Source organism: Staurois parvus, unplaced genomic scaffold, assembly GCF_062004578.1.
Source record: "Staurois parvus isolate SC_StPar_1 unplaced genomic scaffold, SC_StPar_1.0 ptg001130l, whole genome shotgun sequence".
In the NCBI taxonomy this organism is placed as follows: Eukaryota; Metazoa; Chordata; class Amphibia; order Anura; family Ranidae; genus Staurois; species Staurois parvus.
Genome location: NW_028318926.1, coordinates 935,194 through 954,754, shown reverse-complemented (window position 1 = coordinate 954,754; position 19,561 = coordinate 935,194). Strand labels below are relative to the sequence as shown.

The 19,561-nt window shown below is 43.1% G+C and overlaps 1 protein-coding gene across 1 annotated transcript in view; it reads right to left on the bottom strand.

Annotated features, from left to right (window-relative positions):
• Positions 1-3,733: 3,733 nt before the first annotated feature.
• The window catches only part of LOC149439394 (DNA (cytosine-5)-methyltransferase 3A-like), a 449,390-nt gene continuing 433,562 nt past the window's right edge, over positions 3,734-19,561 (bottom strand). The window contains exons 19-23 of the mRNA XM_089659024.1: positions 18,622-18,770; positions 18,253-18,338; positions 15,128-15,197; positions 8,556-8,674; positions 3,734-4,004 (exon numbers count right to left, since the gene is read on the bottom strand). Coding sequence (XP_089515150.1) covers positions 3,863-4,004; positions 8,556-8,674; positions 15,128-15,197; positions 18,253-18,338; positions 18,622-18,770 — 566 coding nt within the window. The 3' untranslated portion in view covers positions 3,734-3,862. The remainder of the gene's footprint in view (positions 4,005-8,555; positions 8,675-15,127; positions 15,198-18,252; positions 18,339-18,621; positions 18,771-19,561) is intronic.

Genomic DNA, 19,561 nt, shown 5'->3' with positions numbered 1-19,561 from the left:
CTGTCTGATGCCTAACCTTGAGCTAATACTTCAAAGTGGCACTACCGGCTGTAATTGGCAGGAATGTTTAAATGAGACAGTCCACCAAAAAATGTGATATTTCAGGTTAGAGGAAGTTGGCCTGAACCACCCATTTCTGTTCTTTGTCTTCTGGGATCTCTCTCCCACCTGTGCTCTTCAAAACACATGAATCTGATAATCAATGGCCAAGACAGGTTAGTGATGATGAAAACGGGATGGATAATGGCCAAGACTGGTTGGTGGCGATGGAAACAGTGTAGTTATGCTTCCCTAAAAGGTACAAGGCCAGGTAGATAATTCCATTTTCCACCAAACAACAAAATATCACTTTTTAAGCAGAATGACCATCTAAAACATAATACATGAATGGAATATGAAATAGCACCAGTTTTTTCAGCTAGACAGACAGAAGTATTAATGAAATGTAAGGCTGTTTCCTATAAAGCACCATGGAAATGGCTGACAAAGGATATCTTCTCTGACCTTCCCTAAATACAGCTTTGTATGATGGGATGTGTTTAGGGTTCCCATGCTCTAGTTCTAAAAGGACAGTCCAGACAAAACAAATATTTTGGCTTTGGGTGGAAGCCAACTGCATGTACTTCCCCTGGTTTCCTACATTCCTAAGGGACTGTAGTAGTTATGTCTTCATGCCAAGTTCCAAGCTCCACCCAGACACCATGTCCATTAGCATTGTGTCTCAATCCTGTTGTAATACTCGTTTTCTACATGTTATGCAGCAAAAGATGAGACTCCATGGTAGGCCAGAAGAAACTTAAGCCAAAAAAACTTAGATGGAGTGTTTCATCATCTTGTGATTTATCCAGAATTCAATCATAACCTAAAGGCCAACCCCACCCATATGGATATTTGAAGTTTATGCACCTCATGTCAAATTAAATCATGTACTGGATTGTTATATTTCTAGAGAACTCCAGAGAAAAGAAATCTGCTTCAAAATTCCAAACTGGCCAACACAAAGAAAAATGATGGTGTCATACCCCAACAATGTATATGGTACACCGGTGGGGGGAGCGGGCTTCAGCTGCAACACATCCTTCTTATGGTTTTGTTGGAGAGACAGAACCATAAATTACTTTCAGGAAATCTTTTACCACTGGAGTCTCTGAAATATGCAATTATCCAAAACTATATCAGTTTCAAATGGAAATGTCTTTTAAAATAATCCTCTCCGGTGTCTATGCGGAGCAGGGTGACTTTACTCACCCACCTCCCCACCCACCCAGCAGCATGTACTACCAGTTCTCCACTGCTCCATTCAGTCATCAGAATCAAGGAGAGAAAGCCCTGTGCAAGATCCAAACCAACGTGTTGGATCTCACACATGGCTATGGACTCCCCCCCACTCATGTGACAGTGCTATGCCAATAATAAGACACCAACACTGACATATAGGTGAGGAGGGAGTAAGTCACATATTCCCCTATACCCAAAAGTAGTGGGTATTTTACTTTGCTCCTCTGGTCCAATGTAGTGTCCAGAGGGCAAGGAGAGGTAATTATATGATGCTGGGAAAAAGGAGGGGCGGGGGCTAAACTTTTACTTTGCTTTTTATGGAAAAAGTAAAGGGTCACTTTAAATACCAGTTTTGGTTGGAATGGTCCTTTTATTAATAAAGCATGTCATGTCTTCAATGACACCTAGGGGTTTATTTACTAAAGCTGGAGAGTCCAAAATCAGACTCCCTTCTGCATAGAAACCAATCAGCTTCTAACCTCAGCTTGTTCAATAAAGCTTTGGCAATAAAACCTGGAAGCTGATTGGTTTCTATGCAGAAGTGAGTCTGATTTTGGACTCTCCAGCTTTAGTAAATAAACCCCCTAAAGTCCACATGTAGCTCCTGGGGTACTGGGGGGCTGTAGCTCCATGCTGTCCAGACTGTGGCAACTTGCCTACGGTTATGAATCTGCTCACCTACTCTGCCTGAAAGAACGCTTTGTGTTTTGGACACCGGCCTGAATGTAAAACACCGACCGGAAAAGAGATTATCGTCTGTGGTGACATTGTATCTCTTGCCTTCCAAGCTCCAGTGGATCTCCCTGTGTTTTTAGGCACGTGTCTTGTATAGAAGCACCAAGTCATTGTGCAAGTTCAAAGGGGTAACAAGTTCTCCGCACAGCGTTTAGCTAAGGCACCATGGATGCCAATGTTTTTAATCATCCCACTTTTGGAAAGCACCATGTGAAGTTGTTGTACAGTAGTAGTAAGCAGTACCATGATTTGTATATGTCATCTCTGCAAGTACGTGCACATGTTCAGTTATAAACACAAGACTTAACCTAGTGAGACAAACAAACATGGCTGCCTCTTTTGTGCCATCGGCTAAACTGTTTCAGGATGTGCCAGAGACATATTCTGTCACATTCTGGCAACAGCCATGAAATCCAACATGGATGCCTATAGAGCAAAAGACAACAATATATGTGTGTCAAGAGTAGGGCTTCTACAGCACAAGTCCAATGTGTTTTTTGATGATTCTCTATAGGTGTGGCCTGGTAATCCTTCCAGTGGCTGTGATTGGTCCAGGAGATGGCAAACTAAGGAAGATCACATCATATAATAAGATATAAGCACCGTTATAGGACCTCAAAGCCAATGGGATATGGGACACCAGGCTGCGACCAGAGAATACAGAATAAGATGACACGCGCGCACTTGCAGAGTTTATATATCCTGTGATTCCACATACAGTATATCTGTAAACAGTGTTAGAGGTCTGAGCTGTTTGCAAGAGCTGCTTTATCCTGGCCAAGAGGCACGGGGCACCTGAAATACTGTTTAAAAAAAAAAATGAGTAATTTTCGCCAACATTGTAACAATTATCCTGCATGAAAATATCTGAAATGAAATAAATCTGTATTCTTTTTTTTTTTGTTTTTCTACTCATCGCTTGAAATGTTGAACCAGACTATGAAGACACAGACATCGTATGACGACATCGGGAGGCTACGTCTGCTAAAGTGCACCTGTCTCTGGTTAGAAGACGCGGCCTCGGTGTGCTAAAGAAGGAAAGTCTCGGGTTACACAATGTGCGATTCGCGTAGACCACCATATGTTTGTGCTGCTAGGTATGTTTGGATTTCCTGTACGCGAGCTGTGGCTCTGCGGTCTGGTTTTGCATTGCGCTGTAGTTTTTTACTTAAACCTCTTTGCAGCCACTTTTTCCAGGCACCCCTCGGCAGGAAAGCGGGTAAAGCACATTAAAAGACCTAGAAAACTAAACATGAACATCTAAAACGCTTAGCACCGGGGCAGAAGAGAACAAAAACATAAAAAAAAAAAAAAAAAAAAAAAAAAACTAGGGGGAACGTGAGAGCCCTCCAATGACTGGTGGACCCTGTAGTTCCTCAGTTCGAGGTTGCCCGACCCTGCCCTAAACTGCACTAAAATTTAAAACTGGAACCTGCGCACACATCATGGTGACGTCTTAAATAAGACCCACAGGCTCCAATGGTACTAAAACACGGGGCTGTGGGGGGGTTCAAATATTCCCCCCTCCCCCTACAAAATATCAAAGTAAAAACTTAAAAAAATAAACTTAGACATATGTAAAGGAGAGTGTAACATGGAACGAGAAGTTACGTAAAAGTGTCCATTCGGATATTAGACGCTCCCAGCTGCTCCTGGTCGCTGGTGGTCCGGATTCTACCACCGGGTGATTGATGCTTTCCCAGTTTTCAATCCGTCCTCTGGTAGAGCTGTGAGACTCGGTGAGGGTTGGTAAAGGTTCTGGGGAGCTGGAAGGTCGGGTTGGGGTAGGTGGAGGGGAGGGGGGGGGGGCGGGAGAGGAAGGTCAGCTTCAGGTCCCTTTTACCTTGAGTTAAACGCAGGCAAAAAATTCCTTTAGAGGGGCGAAGAGGTGGCGGATGACGGGGACGCTCCAGGATCTTCCCAGAAGCCTTTGCCTGGCTAAACGGCTCATGTTGGAAACATCTGTGTAGTGGACTGGGAAGCCAAAGACCCTGCACAGGAGGCAAGTAGGTGAATTATTGTAACAAAGACGGAGCTTAAAGTGGTTATCTGCTTACAGTCTTACATTTAAATTATTTCTAAAGCCAAAATCACCACAGAGGAGACATAGGCAGTAATAAAAACTTGACAAAAGATTCTAACCCCTCACAGCTTTATATAAATTAACCGCTTTCTCACCGCCCCATAGGAGACATACTGCTACAGGGTGGCAGGGCTGTGCAAAATCAGGTATACAGTGGGGCAAAAAAGTATTTAGTCAGCCACCAATTGTGCAAGTTCTCCCACTTAAAAAGATGAGAGAGGCCTGTAATTGGCATCATAGGTAGACCTCAACTATGAGAGACAAAATGAGAAAACAAATCCAGACAATCACATTGGCTGATTTGGAAAGAATTTATTTGCAAATTATGGTGGAAAATAAGTATTTGGTCACCTACAAACAAGCAAGATTTCTGGCTCTCACAGACCTGTACCTTCTTCTTTAAGAGGCTCCTCTGTCCTGCACTCATTACCTGTATCAATGGCACCTGTTTGAACTTGTTATCAGTATAAAAGACACCTGTCCACAACCTCAAACAGTCACACTCCAAACTCCACTATGGTGAAGACCAAAGAGCTGTCGAAGGACACCAGAAACAAAATTGTAGACCTGCACCAGGCTGGGAAGACTGAATCTGCAATAGGCAAGCAGTTTGGTGTGAACAAATCAACTGTGGGAGCAATAATTAGAAAATGGAAGACATACAAGACCACTGATAATCGCCCTCGATCTGGGGCTCCACGCAAGATCTCACCCCGTGGGGTCAAAATGATCACAAGAACGGTGAGCAAAAATCCCAGGACCACACGGGGGGACCTAGTGAATGACCTGCAGAGAGCTGGGACCAACGTAACAAAGGCTACCATCAGTAACACACTACGCTGCCAGGGACTCAGATCCTGCAGTGCCAGACGTGTCCCCCTGCTTAAGCCAGTACATGTCCGGGCCCGTCTGAAGTTTGCTAGAGAGCATTTGGATGATCCAGAAGAGGATTGGGAGAATGTCATATGGTCAGATGAAACCAAAATAGAACTGTTTGGTAGAAACACAACTCGTCGTGTTTGGAGGAGAGAGAATGCTGAGTTGCATCCAAAGAACACCGTACCTACTGTGAAGCATGGGGGTGGCAACATCATGCTTTGGGGCTGTTTCTCCGCAAAGGGACCAGGACGACTGATCCATGTACAGGACAGAATGAATGGGGCCATGTATCGTGAGATTTTGAGTGCAAACCTCCTTCCATCAGCAAGGACATTGAAGATGAAACGTGGCTGGGTCTTCCAACATGACAATGATCCCAAACATACCGCCCGGGCAACGAAGGAATGGCTTCGTAAGAAGCATTTCAAGGTCCTGGAGTGGCCTAGCCAGTCTCCAGATCTCAACCCTATAGAAAACCTTTGGAGGGAGTTGAAAGTCCGTGTTGCCCAGCGACAGCCCCAAAACATCACTGCTCTAGAGGAGATCTGCATGGAGGATGGGCCAACATACCAGCAACAGTGTGTGCCAACCTTGTGAAGACTTACAGGAAACGTCTGACCTCTGTCATTGCCAACAAAGGATATATAACAAAGTATTGAGATTAACTTTTCATATTGACCAAATACTTATTTTCCACCATAATTTGCAAATAAATTCTTTCCAAATCAGCCAATGTGATTGTCTGGATTTGTTTTCTCATTTTGTCTCTCATAGTTGAGGTCTACCTATGATGCCAATTACAGGCCTCTCTCATATTTTTAAGTGGGAGAACTTGCACAATTGGTGGCTGACTAAATACTTTTTTGACCCACTGTATATACGTGATTTTGCATTTCCGGGTAGGGGGATCGTGCGCGCCTTACCTGCGTCGCCATTGGTGGCTTCAGCTGTCGATCACTAGGTCTCGGGCGGTGATTGCCTGCCGACACCCGGCAATCACCAAGTATCACTGACGGGAGAGACACCTGTATGTAAACAATACAGATCTCTCCCCTGTCAGCTCCTGCACACTGCTTTGTATGGCTCTGCATGGCACAGCAATACAAAGCAATGTACTGACACAGTGAAACACACAGAGCACACAGTTAACCCTTTGATCGCCCCAGATGTTAACCCTTTTCTGCCCAGTACCATTAGTACAGTGTCAGTGCTTTTTATTAGCACTGAACAATGTATTGGTGTCACTGGGGATGTCAGCGGCAGTTAGTCAGTTCCCCCCAATGTCAGAATGCCCACCGCAGTCCCGCTATAAGTCGCTGATCGCCACTGGTATAGTAAAAAAAAAAAAAAATCCAGTACATATACCGCCATTTGTAGACGCTATAACGTTCACGTGAACCAATTAATGTACAGGTATTGGGATTTTTTCAGCACAGCTATGTCGCAGAATACATTTTGGCCTAAGTTTATGATGAAATTAGATTTTTTAAATTTTTTTAGCAAAAAGTCAAAAATACTGTTTTTTTCTCAAAATTCTCATTTTTTTCTGTTTATAGCGCAAAAAATAAAACCCACACAGGTGATCAAATACCACCAAAAGAAAGCTCTATTTGTGGGAAAAAAAGGACATAAATTTAATGTGGGTGCAGCATTGCATGACCGCGCAATTGTCAGTTAAAATAACGGAGTGCCGTATCGTGAAAAATGGGGGGGGGGGGAATCCTCTGGAGGGCAAAAAAAATAAATTTTGCCTTCAGCTATACTTCAGGCGAACCTGTCAAGTAAGAAAAGAATCCTGCTGAGATTTTCCTGCAAGAGAACAGCTAACCTCTCCAGTGGCCCATGTCTCTTACCATCCCCGCAGCATTGGAATGGAGGGAAGGCAGGAGACATAGGCAACAGGAGAGGAGGATATAGGAGATTTTCTCTAGTAGGGTACTCTTAGCAGGATTATTCTCTACAAATTTACAGGGTTATTTTAACTCGGCAATTCCCATTGTCAATGGGTTTGCTTTACTAAAGGCATATCGACTGTGAGCTTTGCAAGTGCAATTTTTCTAGAGCTTAGTAAATGAGCTTCACTTTACAAAGAATACTTAAAAGTGTTACTAAACCCTGGACCCTGCATTCACTATATCCGCTCCCCCTGGACCCTGCATTCACTATATCCGCTCTCCCCGGACCCTGCATTCACTATATCCGCTCTCCCCGGACCCTGCATTCACTATATCCGCTCCCCCTGGACCCTGCATTCACTATATCCGCTCTCCCCGGACCCTGCATTCACTATATCTGGTCTCCCCGGACCCTGCATTCACTATATCTGTTCTCCCCGGACCCTGCATTCACTATATCTGGTCTCCCCGGACCCTGAATTCACTATATCCGGTCTCCCCGGACCCTGCATTCACTATATCCGGTCTCCCCGGACCCTGCATTCACTATATCTGGTCTCCCCGGACCCTGAATTCACTATATCCGGTCTCCCCGGACCCTGCATTCACTATATCCGGTCTCCCCGGACCCTGCATTCACTATATCTGGCGGGTGCTGACGCCTCCGTCTTGACTAAGGGAAACCGGCAGTGAAGCTTTGCGGCTTCACAGCTGGTTTCCTACTGGGCATGCGCAAATCGCGCTGCTCTTTGTGAATGGGCCTGTGAAATGTCCCAGAGGGCTGCAGGGGGAAGGAGGGGTGCCGGAAGTGGGAATGGCTACCTGTCAAAACCAAGTACCCGCTCCCTCCCAAAAGATGCCAAATATGGCAACAGGGGGGGAGAAGAAGATAAGCGGAGCTTCCACTTTTGGGTGGAACTCTGCTTTATTTACACACAAAAAAAATAAAAAATAAAAAAAACATGTTTTCTGCTTGCATATGATTGGATGTTAGAAGTCAACTAAATTTCCCCTCATTTACTAAGCTCCAGAGCAACTGCACAGTCTATATGTCTTTAGTAAATCAATTCCAATATTTAGAACAAGGTAATTGTACAAAAGGAACCTAAAATCCTCCACTGAATCAATGAGAATCACAATAACACTTTCATAGAATACCTACATGTCTCATTTAATTATAAATCCCAAAAAACAATGATTATTCCTCATTTTATGACCATGGATAACCATGGGGTTTGGAGGGCCCAGGGTCATAAAGCAATGATTTGCATGGCTTCATCATGACCATGGACTTATAGGGGTTGATTTACTAAAACTGGAGCGTGCAAAATCAAGCTCACTTCTGCACAGAAACCAATCAGCTTCTAACCTCAGCTTGTTCAATGAAGCTTTCGCAATAAAACCTGGAAGCTGATTGGTGTCTATGCAGAAGGGAGTCTGATTTTGCACTCTCCAGCTTTAGTAAATAAATCCCATAGGAAGACAAAAACTCCTTATAATTCATGGTCCTAAGACAAAATTTACAACCCGACTGGCTACTAGATCAGTATGCTGCAGGAATTTACTGCCATTAGAGAGATTTACATTACATGCACTCCCACCTAAAATGCCTTATTTGAAGTTTGAGAAATCCCAGCCAACCTTCACCTCCATGGCTTGCACATTCAATTTTTATTCGCACTCACCGTTCCATCTCGGTGCACCAGAGAATGTCTTCCTTCTCGTTCATGAAGACAGGGAAGTGTTGGTCTTTGCCCTGCTTGATGGAGTTGGACCTAGTGGTGATGGTTCGGACTTTGCTAAACTGAAGCAGAGAGTTTGGCATTAGTAAATGAAAATGAACTCAGAACTTTATGATAAATCTCTGGATTGTTCCAAGTCACCCACAGATTGCATGCACTCTCCCAAAATAACCCTCTCTGGCAATACACACCAAACTGAGCATGTGCACATGATATGTCTTATCAGGAGATAAGAGGAGGACACTGGAAGAAGGGGAGGATCAGAGAAGACAGGATCAAGTAGCGTTTTTACACAATGCAGAGGATTAACCCCTTAGGTTCCACAGAGAGTATAGCAAGCATGCTTTACTACATATACAGACTGATTTTACTGTTGTGGGCTTAGTAACACTTTAAAGAGGAGATCCAGCCCCCCCTTCCAAAAATTAAAAGTCAGCAGCTACAAATACTGTAGCTGCTAACTTTTATTATTAGAGCACTTACCTGTTCAGGGATCCAGCGGTGTCTCACCTCGAGCTGATTCTTCAATTGGCTGTCGGGTGCTGGCACCTACATTTTGACTAAGGGAGACCGGGAGTGAAGCCTTGCGGCTTTATAGCCGGTTTCCTACTGGGCATGCGTGAATCGTGCTGCTCTTTGTGAATGGACCTGTGAAATGTCCCATTTTACTGTTGTGGGTTTAGTAACACTTTAAGGACCCTGATGCAGCAATGATCCTTTTATGACTACAGGTCAAATAATGTCTGCCTTCCAGTTAGGAGGACTAAACGACAACTCAACTAAGTTATGACTATGTTTGTACAGGTATGGTCTCAGACCCTGCATGCCCTTACTTTCCTCTGCATGATTTCTACATATGGTGATCACACAACTTTGGTGTGCCAACAAAGTGTACAAATAATTTTATACAGCCACAGAAGAGAAAAAGGACCCCTCAGACAAGCTGCTGCACATCAATGATCAAAAATGTATTTGTGCAACAACAAAAAATCTGAATATACAAAAAAGCAAACAGCTCACCCAAAAAAAAAAAAAAAAGTTCACCTTCTGCACAAAAATAATAAATGCACATTTTTTACAGGAAAAGAAATGTGCATTTATTATTTTTGTTTGCAGGAGCCTGGAAAGCATTGCACCAGTGATCAGCAGATCGCTGGTGCCATGCAGGTCTCCTGCAGACCTGTCAGTATATCTGCTTGCCTGTATGGGATGTAGGTGTAAGCAGATATACTGACAGGAAGAATCAATGAACTACGATTGAGCTGCACAGCGTTGTGGTGATCAGCAGATAGCTGGTGCCATGCAGGCCTCCTGCAGACCTACCGGTATATCTGCTTGCCCGTATGGGATGTAGGTGTAAGCAGATATACTGACAGGAAGAATCAATGAACTACGATGGCGCTCCACAGCGTCGTGGTGATTGCCAGATAGCTGGTGCCATGCAGGTCTCCTGCAGACCTGTCGGTATATCTGCTTGCCCGTATGGGATGTAGAGGTAAGCAGATATACTGACAGAAAGAATCAATTAACTACAATGGCGCTCCACAGCATTGTGGTGATCGGCAGATAGCTGGTGCCATGCAGGTCTCCTGCAGACCTGTCGGTATATCTGCTTGCCCGTATGTGATGTAGGGGTAAGCAGATATACTGACAGGAAGAATCAATGAACTACGATGGCGCTCCAAAGTGTCGTGGTGATCGGCAGATAGCTGGTGCCATACAGGTCTCCTGCAGACCTGTCGGTATATCTGCTTTCCCGCATGGGATTTAGAGGTAAGCAGATATACTGACAGGAAGAATCAATGAACTACGATGGCGCTCCACAGCGTCGTGATGATCGGCAGATCGCTGATGCCATGCAGGTCTCCTGCAGACCTGTCAGTATATCTGCTTGCCCGTATGGGATGTAGGGGTAAGCAAATATACTGACAGGAAGAATCAATGAACTACGATGGAGCTCCACAGCGTCGTGGTGATCAGCAGATTGCTGGTGCCATGCAGGTCTCCTGTAGACCTGTCGGTATATCTGCTTGCCCGTATGGGATGTAGGGGTAAGCAAATATACTGACAGGAAGAATCAATGAACTACGATGGCGCTCCACAGCGTCGTGGTGATCGGCAGATAGCTGGTGCCATGCAGGTCTCCTGCAGACCTGTCGGTATATCTGCTTGCCTGTATGGGATGTAGGTGTAAGCAGATATACTGACAGGAACAATCAATGAACTACGATGGAGCTCCACAGCGTCGTGGTGATCGGCAGATTGCTGGTGCCATGCAGGTCTCCTGCAGACCTGTCAGTATATCTGCTTGCCCATATGGGATGTAGAGGTAAGCAGATATACTGACAGGAACAATCAATGAACTACGATGGAGCTCCACAGCTCACCCAAAAAAAAAAAAAAAAGTTCACCTTCTGCACAAAAATAATAAATGCACATTTTTTACAGGAAAAGAAATGTGCATTTATTATTTTTGTTTGCAGGAGCCTGGAAAGCATTGCACCAGTGATCAGCAGATCGCTGGTGCCATGCAGGTCTCCTGCAGACCTGTCAGTATATCTGCTTGCCCGTATGGGATGTACGAGCAAGCAGATATACTGACAGGAAGATTCAAAGAACCACCACTGTGCTCCATGAGATAGTTAATTGAAAACTACAAGTAGACAGCCGCTAAAGGCTGCCAGGACTTACAGTTCATTCATTCGCAGAACTCTGTGAATGAATGACGTAGCCGTGTGGGAGGAGCCCCGCAAGGCTGCGCTGTTTTCACATCTGACAGTATAGGGAACTTCTCCCCGTACTTCTGTCTTGGGGGGGATTGGCATGCTCCACCTTAAAAATGGGTAGAACATGTAACATGTTCCCAAAGGTGAACTTATCCTTTAAAACCATCCAACTAGTTTTGTAGAATGGTGTACCCACAATAAATACTAAGCTGCTTTTGTGATACTTACATTGGTTTCTGTGAAAGACTCAGGAATGAATAAATCAACTAATACTCACCTTAGGGCTCAATAATAGTAAAGAGAGCTGCTGCTGATGAAGTGGCTCTGCCACAAAACACGTGGAGTGTGGGTTTGCTGGTGTGACTCTGACTGACTCCTCCTCCTTTTGCCTCCCTGGTGTTTGCATTCACTTCTACCCTAGCCATATGTTCTCTGTAGTTTAGCGGTGATATTCTTTTCATGTTTACTCCTGTACATAAATCAATACTCACCTTCGGGCTCAGTAATGTGCAAGAGTGAAGCCCCTTTCACACGGGCGTTCCGTATGTCCGTTTTCACCGGTGCGTTTGCAGATGAAAAACGGACACCCGTGTATTTCTATGGACTGGTGGATGTAAACGGATGATCATCTGTTTACATCTGTTAACTGCTTCCCGACCGACCTATAGCAGAAATACTGCTACAGGGCGGCACGGGTAGGCAAAATCACGTATATATACATGTGATCTTGCATTTGCGGGTAGGGGCGCACGTGAGTCGTGTGCGCGCCCTACCCGCGCCACCATTCGCGGCCACGGCTGTCAATCACCTGGTCTCGGCTGATAATTACTCGTCAAGGACCGGTGATTTCCGAGGATCTCCGACGGGACAGAGAATTGTTTTGTTTACTAACAGTTCTCCTCCCTGTCAGTTCGGGCACACTGCACAGCCATCCAAAGCAGTGTGATTACAGTGAAGCACACTGACACCACCTCCTAGTAAAACACACCCAGCACACAGTTAACCCTTTGATCGTTCCTTATGTTAACCCTTTCCTGCCCAGTGCCATTAGTACACTGTCAGTGCTTTTTTTTTTAGCACTGGTCACTGTATTGGTGTCACTGGGGATGTCAGTGACACAAAGTCAGTCCCCCCCCCAGTGTCAGAATGTCCGCTGCAGTCCGCTATAAGTCGCTGATATTACTAAAAAAAAAAACAAAAACAAATCCCAGTATATATACCGCCATTTGTAAACGCTATAACTTTCACGTAAACCAAATAATTTACATGTATTAGGATTTTGTTTTAGCAAAGACATGGAGCAGAATACATTTTGGTGTAAATTTATGACGAAATTTGATTTTTAAAATTTTTTTACTGGACATGTTTAATAGCAAAAAGTCAAAAATATTTTTTTCTTAAAATTGTCGGTCTTTTTTTTTTTTTCATATCGCAAAGAATAAAACCAGGCAATCAAATACCACCAAAAGCTCAATTTGTGGGGAAAAAAAGGACGTAAATTTAATTTGGGTGCAGCGTTGCATGACCACGCAATTGTCAGTTAAAGTAACGCAGCGCAATAATGCAAAAAATGGCCTGGTCAGGAAGGGGGGGAAATCCTCAGGAGGGCAAGTGGTTCATGTCCGCATCCGTTAACACCCGTTTTTTTGAATGGAAGAAAACCCCATTTTTCTACTCTTAAAAAAAACGGAACAGACGAAAAACAGATGTAAACTGACGAAAAACGGATGTAAACTGACGAAAAACGGATGTAAACTGATGAAAAACGGATGTAAACTGACGAAAAACGGATGTAAACTGATGAAAAACGGATGTAAACTGACGAAAAACGGATGTAAACTGATGAAAAACTGATGTGAACTGATCTGTTTTTCTTGGAAAAAACATGACTGAACTGATGGAAAAAACGGAACGTCCGTGGGAAAGGGGCCTGAACATTTAGAGAGCTGCTGATGATGAATTGGTTCTGCCACAATACATGTGGAATGTAGGCTTGTCGGTTTACTTACCTCTTTGACTAAAATCCAAATAAATAAAACAATGCAGCGCCAAATAAATAGCTCACCAGGGAGCCAGTAAGAGCCAATCATGGTGCAGTATTTTATTAAAAATGAGGCAAGTTCTCAACGCAAATACAAGTCAGCTGAATATGGTAATTAAAAACACAAGCAACTCACAAAAAAAGCCGACCCGGGTCGTGCAGTGGCATGCCATCAGCAAGGAGTCTCCACTCCTACGTGTTTCGTCCAATAGTTAATAAAATACTGCTTTATTATAAGCTCCTAATGGTTCCTTGGTGGGCTTTATTCACCGTAGCTGGAACCGGACCCTGGTGCTCTCAAAGGGAGTCAGTTCAGGATTGGTGTATGCATATCTTAGAAGGATCCTCGCTTGTGATACATGCTGTGACTGCTGTATTCATTGCAGCTTATGAGTGTTCACTTTGCTAAGGTGGCAGTGCCCAGCGATCTCTATACATGGAAGGATTTGTCAAGTTGGTGGAAGATTTTTTTCCACTTCAATGTCCTTAAGGCTCTAATTTACAGAGTATCCCTAAAGTCTGGACACATAGGAAATGTCACTATATAAGTATGTATATATATATGTATATATATATGTATATGTATAATATATCAATATATAAGCTCAACAGACCTCAACCCCTTTGACTTCTTTTTTTGGGGGTATGCCAAAGGAGAAGGTGTACTCAATGAAAATCACAGATATGAATCACCTGAAGGAACACATCATGAATGAATATGCTCAAATTGATGGAAATGTGGAGTTACTGCATTGGGGTCATATGAATAATTATTATTATGAAGGATTTATATAGTGCCAACAATTTGCGCAGCGCTTTACAATATAAAGGGAGATAATACAATCACAATAAAGTTCAGTACAGAAGGAATAGGAGGGCTCTGCTCATGGAGCTTACAATCTAAAGGAAGGGGAGGTGATACAAAAGGTGATAGCTGCGTGGGATGATCTGATGGAGGTGACTCAAGTACATTGCTTATGTGGAGGTGGGGTAGGCTTCGACTTTTCAAAGATTGCCTAAAGGCGGACAGGGTAGAGGCTGACCAGAAATACTGGGGTAGGGAGTTCCAAGAGGTTCTGGAGAAGTCCTGGAGGTGAGCATGGGAGGAGGCGACAAGTTAGCTATGAATCTTGCAAAGCACATGAAACTTTGCATCAAAGATGGTGGAAATCACATTGAAGATGTTATTGATTCATATTCCAATAACATAAAATGTTGAAAAATATATTGAAATTTATTGAAAATATGCATTTTGCCTATGTGTCCAGACTTTAGGAACACCCTGTATAATAGACATTTATTTGACACTGTATAAACACTTTGATTTTTATGTTTGGGTATGCACTTTGATGTCGGGAATCTGATTATTTGGCGCTGCAATGAATTAATTTGGATTTTAGTTCTTTGCATAACAATCTTTTTATGCTAGCAGCCACACTTTTATCACAGCAAGTATTCTATATTGAAATACTGTTTCCTCTTTGACTGGCAAGTCTTCCTTTTGCCTCTCTGGTGTTTGCATTCAGTTCTACTCTTTTTCACTGTTGTAGGCATTATAAAGACAGTTATGGTTTACTATGAGTTCACCATTATAATGTAAAAGTAGGTTTGTTTTTGAGTGTTTTTATGGGTGAGGCTGAATGGTTTGTATTTTTGTATACTTGAGATTTTTTGTAAATTTTATTTTTGATAATTGCTGGGCAGCAACTTCTTTAAGGAGTAAATAAGGATGAAAAGTGATCTCTCACCTTTGCTATCCTGCCATGCTCCAGGCAGTCTTGTAGATCGAGTCGGTCATTCACCGTGGACACCAGAGGTCTGGGGAAGAGACAGAGAAGCACAATCACTCTAGGGATATACAGTATACTGCTTGGGTATGACAGGACACAGCCATATGTACAGCAATACAGTTGTGTATGGTACGCAATACATCTTAACACTTCAATAAGCTATATACTTAACGTATATGTAAAACCAAACCTTTTTTTTTCATTTTTTAAAAAGTATGGAATAGTTTAAAACTTCTGTCAGGTTAACAACTGTTCCCCATTGGTGATACACTATATTGCCAAAGGTATTGTGCCATCTGCCTTTCCACGCACATGAATTTTAAAGGCATCCCAGTCTTAGTCCGTACGGTTCAATATTGAGTTGGCCCCGCCCTTTGCAGCTATAATAGCTTCAACTCTTCTGGGAAGGCCGTCCACAAGGTTTAGGAGGGTGTCTATGGGAAGGTTGGACCATTCTTCCAGAAGCACATTTGTCAGGTCAGGCACTGATGTCGGGGGAGGAGGCCTGGCTCACAGTCTCCGCTCTAATTCATCCCAAAGGTGTTCTATGGGGTTGAGGTCAGGACTCTGCAGGCCAGTCAAGTTCCTCCACCCCAAACTGGCTCCTCCATGTCTTTATGGACCTTGCTTTGTGCACTGGTGTGCAGTCATGTTGGAACAGGAATGGGCCATCCCCAAACTCTTCCCACAAAGTTGGGAGCATGAAATTGTCCAAAATGTCTTGGTATGCTGATGCCTTAACAGTTCCTAAAATCTGTGCTTTCTAACAGTAAGCATTAGAAAATCGATAATATTATGCATCACGTATTATAAAACATGTATAATTTCTTGCACAGAAGTCTTGAGACTTTGTCACCGTGTTTTTAAACAGGGCAGACTCTGCAGTTCTAAAACTAATTTATCCTCCTCCTTTCATTTCACTAACCTGGGGAGAAGCCGGGTGACTGAGAGCCGTAAGAAGTGGCGCGGTAGTCACGGCCCCGTTGTTTAATATATATGCAAGTGTTTTAACCATTTGCCGCCCGCCCTATGGCCGAATGGCGGGCGGCAAATGTCATCAGCGTTCCGGGTGGACGCCATATGGCGTCCTCCCGCACATGCGCAGATTGCACTCCTGCAGAGTGGCGCGATCTGTCACGGTCCATGTACCTCGGACACGGCCGATGACAGATCTGAGTATCGGCCCCGTTGCCGGTACCATGTGACCTGCTGTGACCAATCACAGCAGGTCACATGACAGTTGTATACAATGGATGGCTTCATTCATGCCATCCATTGTATACTACTGTCTAGCTGTGAATGGTCACAGCTAATCACATACACATGTCATGTGATTAGCTGTGGCCAAATCACAGCTAAGCACAAAAAAAAACAAAAAAAACCCTGAATGAATCAATGTCATTCAGGTAAATGCTCCGAAAAATTATGACAAAAAAATACAACTTCAAAAAACTCGCCATGCCTCTTATGAAGTACGTCAGACTGTCTACTTTGCAAAAAGGGGTCATTTGGGGGATATCTGTCCTGACATTTGGGGGATATCTGTACTGTCCTGACATTTGGGGGATATCTGTACTGTTCTGACATTTGGGGGATATCTGTACCGTCCTGACATTTGGGGGATATCTGTACCGTCCTGACATTTGGGGGATATCTGTACTGTTCTGACATTTGGGGGATATCTGTACTGTTCTGACATTTGGGGGATATCTGTACTGTCCTGACATTTGGGGATATCTGTACTGTCCTGACATTTGGGGGATATCTGTACTGTTCTGACATTTGGGGGATATCTGTACCGTCCTGACATTTGGGAGATATCTGTACTGTTCTGACATTTGGGGGATATCTGTACTGTTCTGACATTTGGGAGATATCTGTACTGTTCTGACATTTGGGGGATATCTGTACTGTTCTGACATTTGGGAGATATCTGTACTGTTCTGACATTTGGGAGATATCTGTACTGTTCTGACATTTGGGGGATATCTGTACTGTTCTGACATTTGGGAGATATCTGTACTGTTCTGACATTTGGGAGATATCTGTACTGTTCTGACATTTGGGGGGATATCTGTACTGTCCTGACATTTGGGTGATATCTGTACTGTTCTGACATTCTTGGACCTCAAGAAATTAGATTGGCTGTCAGTACTTCAGGATTGATCAATATTCAGATCTATACCATAGTTTGTGAACTCTATAACTTTCCTACAAACTAAAAAATACATCCTAATTTGGGTTATTTTCACCAAAGACATGTAGCAGAATACATCTCGGCCTAAATTTATGAAGAACAATTATTTATTTGCAAACTTTTATAACAGAAACAAAGAAAAACTTTTTTTTTTCAAAATTTTTGGTCTTTTTTTGTTAATTTAGCAAAAAATAAAAACCCCGGCGGTGATTAAATACCACCAAAAGAAAGCTCTAGTTGTGTGAAGAAAATGATAAAATTTTAGTTTGGGTACAATGTTGTATGACCGCGCAATTGTCATTCAAAGTGTGAGAGCGCTGAAACGTGAAAACTGGTCTGGGCAGGAAGGTGTAAAATTGCCCGGTATTGAATTGGTTAAATGATGATGCAAGTGCAATTTTAATAAATAAAAACCAAATACTACACGATGAGGAACCCCTTTTTCTAGACGAGTTTTTACTAGAGGAGGAAATTGCAATCATTTAAAGGGCCATACACCCGTTTTTGTGTGGTGACACAATCTCCAAAGCAGAAAGGAAGTAAAGTGCTCCAAGGGGAGGCTTTGAGGGAGAGGAATCAACAACACCCCCAGGTGGGGGAAAGCATTTCTGACCTGAAATTTGGCAGGTCCACTGCTAGAGGTGAATGCATGTGGTGAATGGTGATGGGGACCACTACAAGTCATTAATAAAAACACTATGGGTGAAAATGAAGAAGAATTGGAATTATATGAACTTTTTTTATCAGCAGAAGCAAAAGGAGGACATTGACTGATTTTAAATATTATTATTCACTTTATTATTCATTTTGGTGGTGTTTATATTGGTCACAGGATTGCATTATGATATTTTGAGTAGTTTATTATACATATTATTGTTTCACTAACCTGTTCATACCGGGAAGGTTACCCCAGAAGTAACGGGCCCTGTGTGCGGCTGAAACCTCCCTGGCATCGATCATAACTGGGTTAGACTGAAAGAGAAAGAAGACATGGTACCTTCAGGGATCACCCTTGACATACACAAATGCTCTTCAGCCTTAAAGTGGACCCTGTATAAAAACCTAAAATCTGATTATCTTTATCTTGCAAAACCCGCCCCATAAAAATGCAAAAATGTAAAAAAGAGGTGAAACAATGTTGATTTAAACATTTGCTCCAGTGTGGCAATGTGTCTCTTGACTAGCCTTGCAAAGACACTTCAGCTGCCTTTGATAATGCATCTGAGGCCCCTACCAATGAACCTCTGGCTCTTACCTCTAGGAAGCGGGAGATGTCCCTTTTATCACTAATGCCCATGGCCACCACATTCTCGAACAACCAGAAGAATGGCCGGTTCTCTCCTTCCTTCGGCCGCGATTCGTGCAGCAAGCGGTAAAACTCGAAGAAGAGGCGCCCGGTGCCTTCTGTAGGGGAGAGAGGGTCTTTGTCACTTGGTTACATGGAGGTCATGGCTAGAACTTGCTGAGGTTAACGCACAGGGCTGTTCTTCTGTGCCCTCTAAGGCCTGATACAAAGGTCCTGGGCAATGTTTTTGTGTTGTATGCAGTCAAACAATCATAATCTCATGTGTGATGAAAACCTATATTGAATGCTGAGGCTAAAAATGACTGACCGTGTCTATGGTGACCACTTGGTAGTGAAATAGACCTGTACTTAAAGGGACCCTGTCACCCACCTGCTACACGTAACAAGTAAACGCAGGCAACCAATCTGTATTTTACAAAAGCTTTGCCCACTGCAGCCATTTGGCAGTCTTAACCTCCCTAGCGGTCTGATTATGTCAGTATTTCTGTGCTCAAAGCGGTACATTCTTTTGCATGGAAATATGTATTTTTTTTTATTGTAGGCTGTAATTTTTAGGAATAACTCACTGAAATCTGTCCAAACAAGAGTCTAGTAAACATTAAAATTTGAAACATGAAATCATAAATTATAATTTAATAAAAAATTGTAAAAAGTAATAATATAATATAATAAATTTAATTCAATAATATAATCAAACCAAAAACACTGAAATGTGAAATAGAGCGCCAAGTTTGCACATCGCTGAGCAAAGTCGCAGAATCGTTTTCAGTGTCTGATGATGAATTTCCCCCACAAATCATTATCACTCAATTCTGCAAGTGGTTCTGATTTACTATCGCTGTTCTCTAGCCGGTCTAAAACCGCTTTTGACATAAAGAGACGCTTTTTG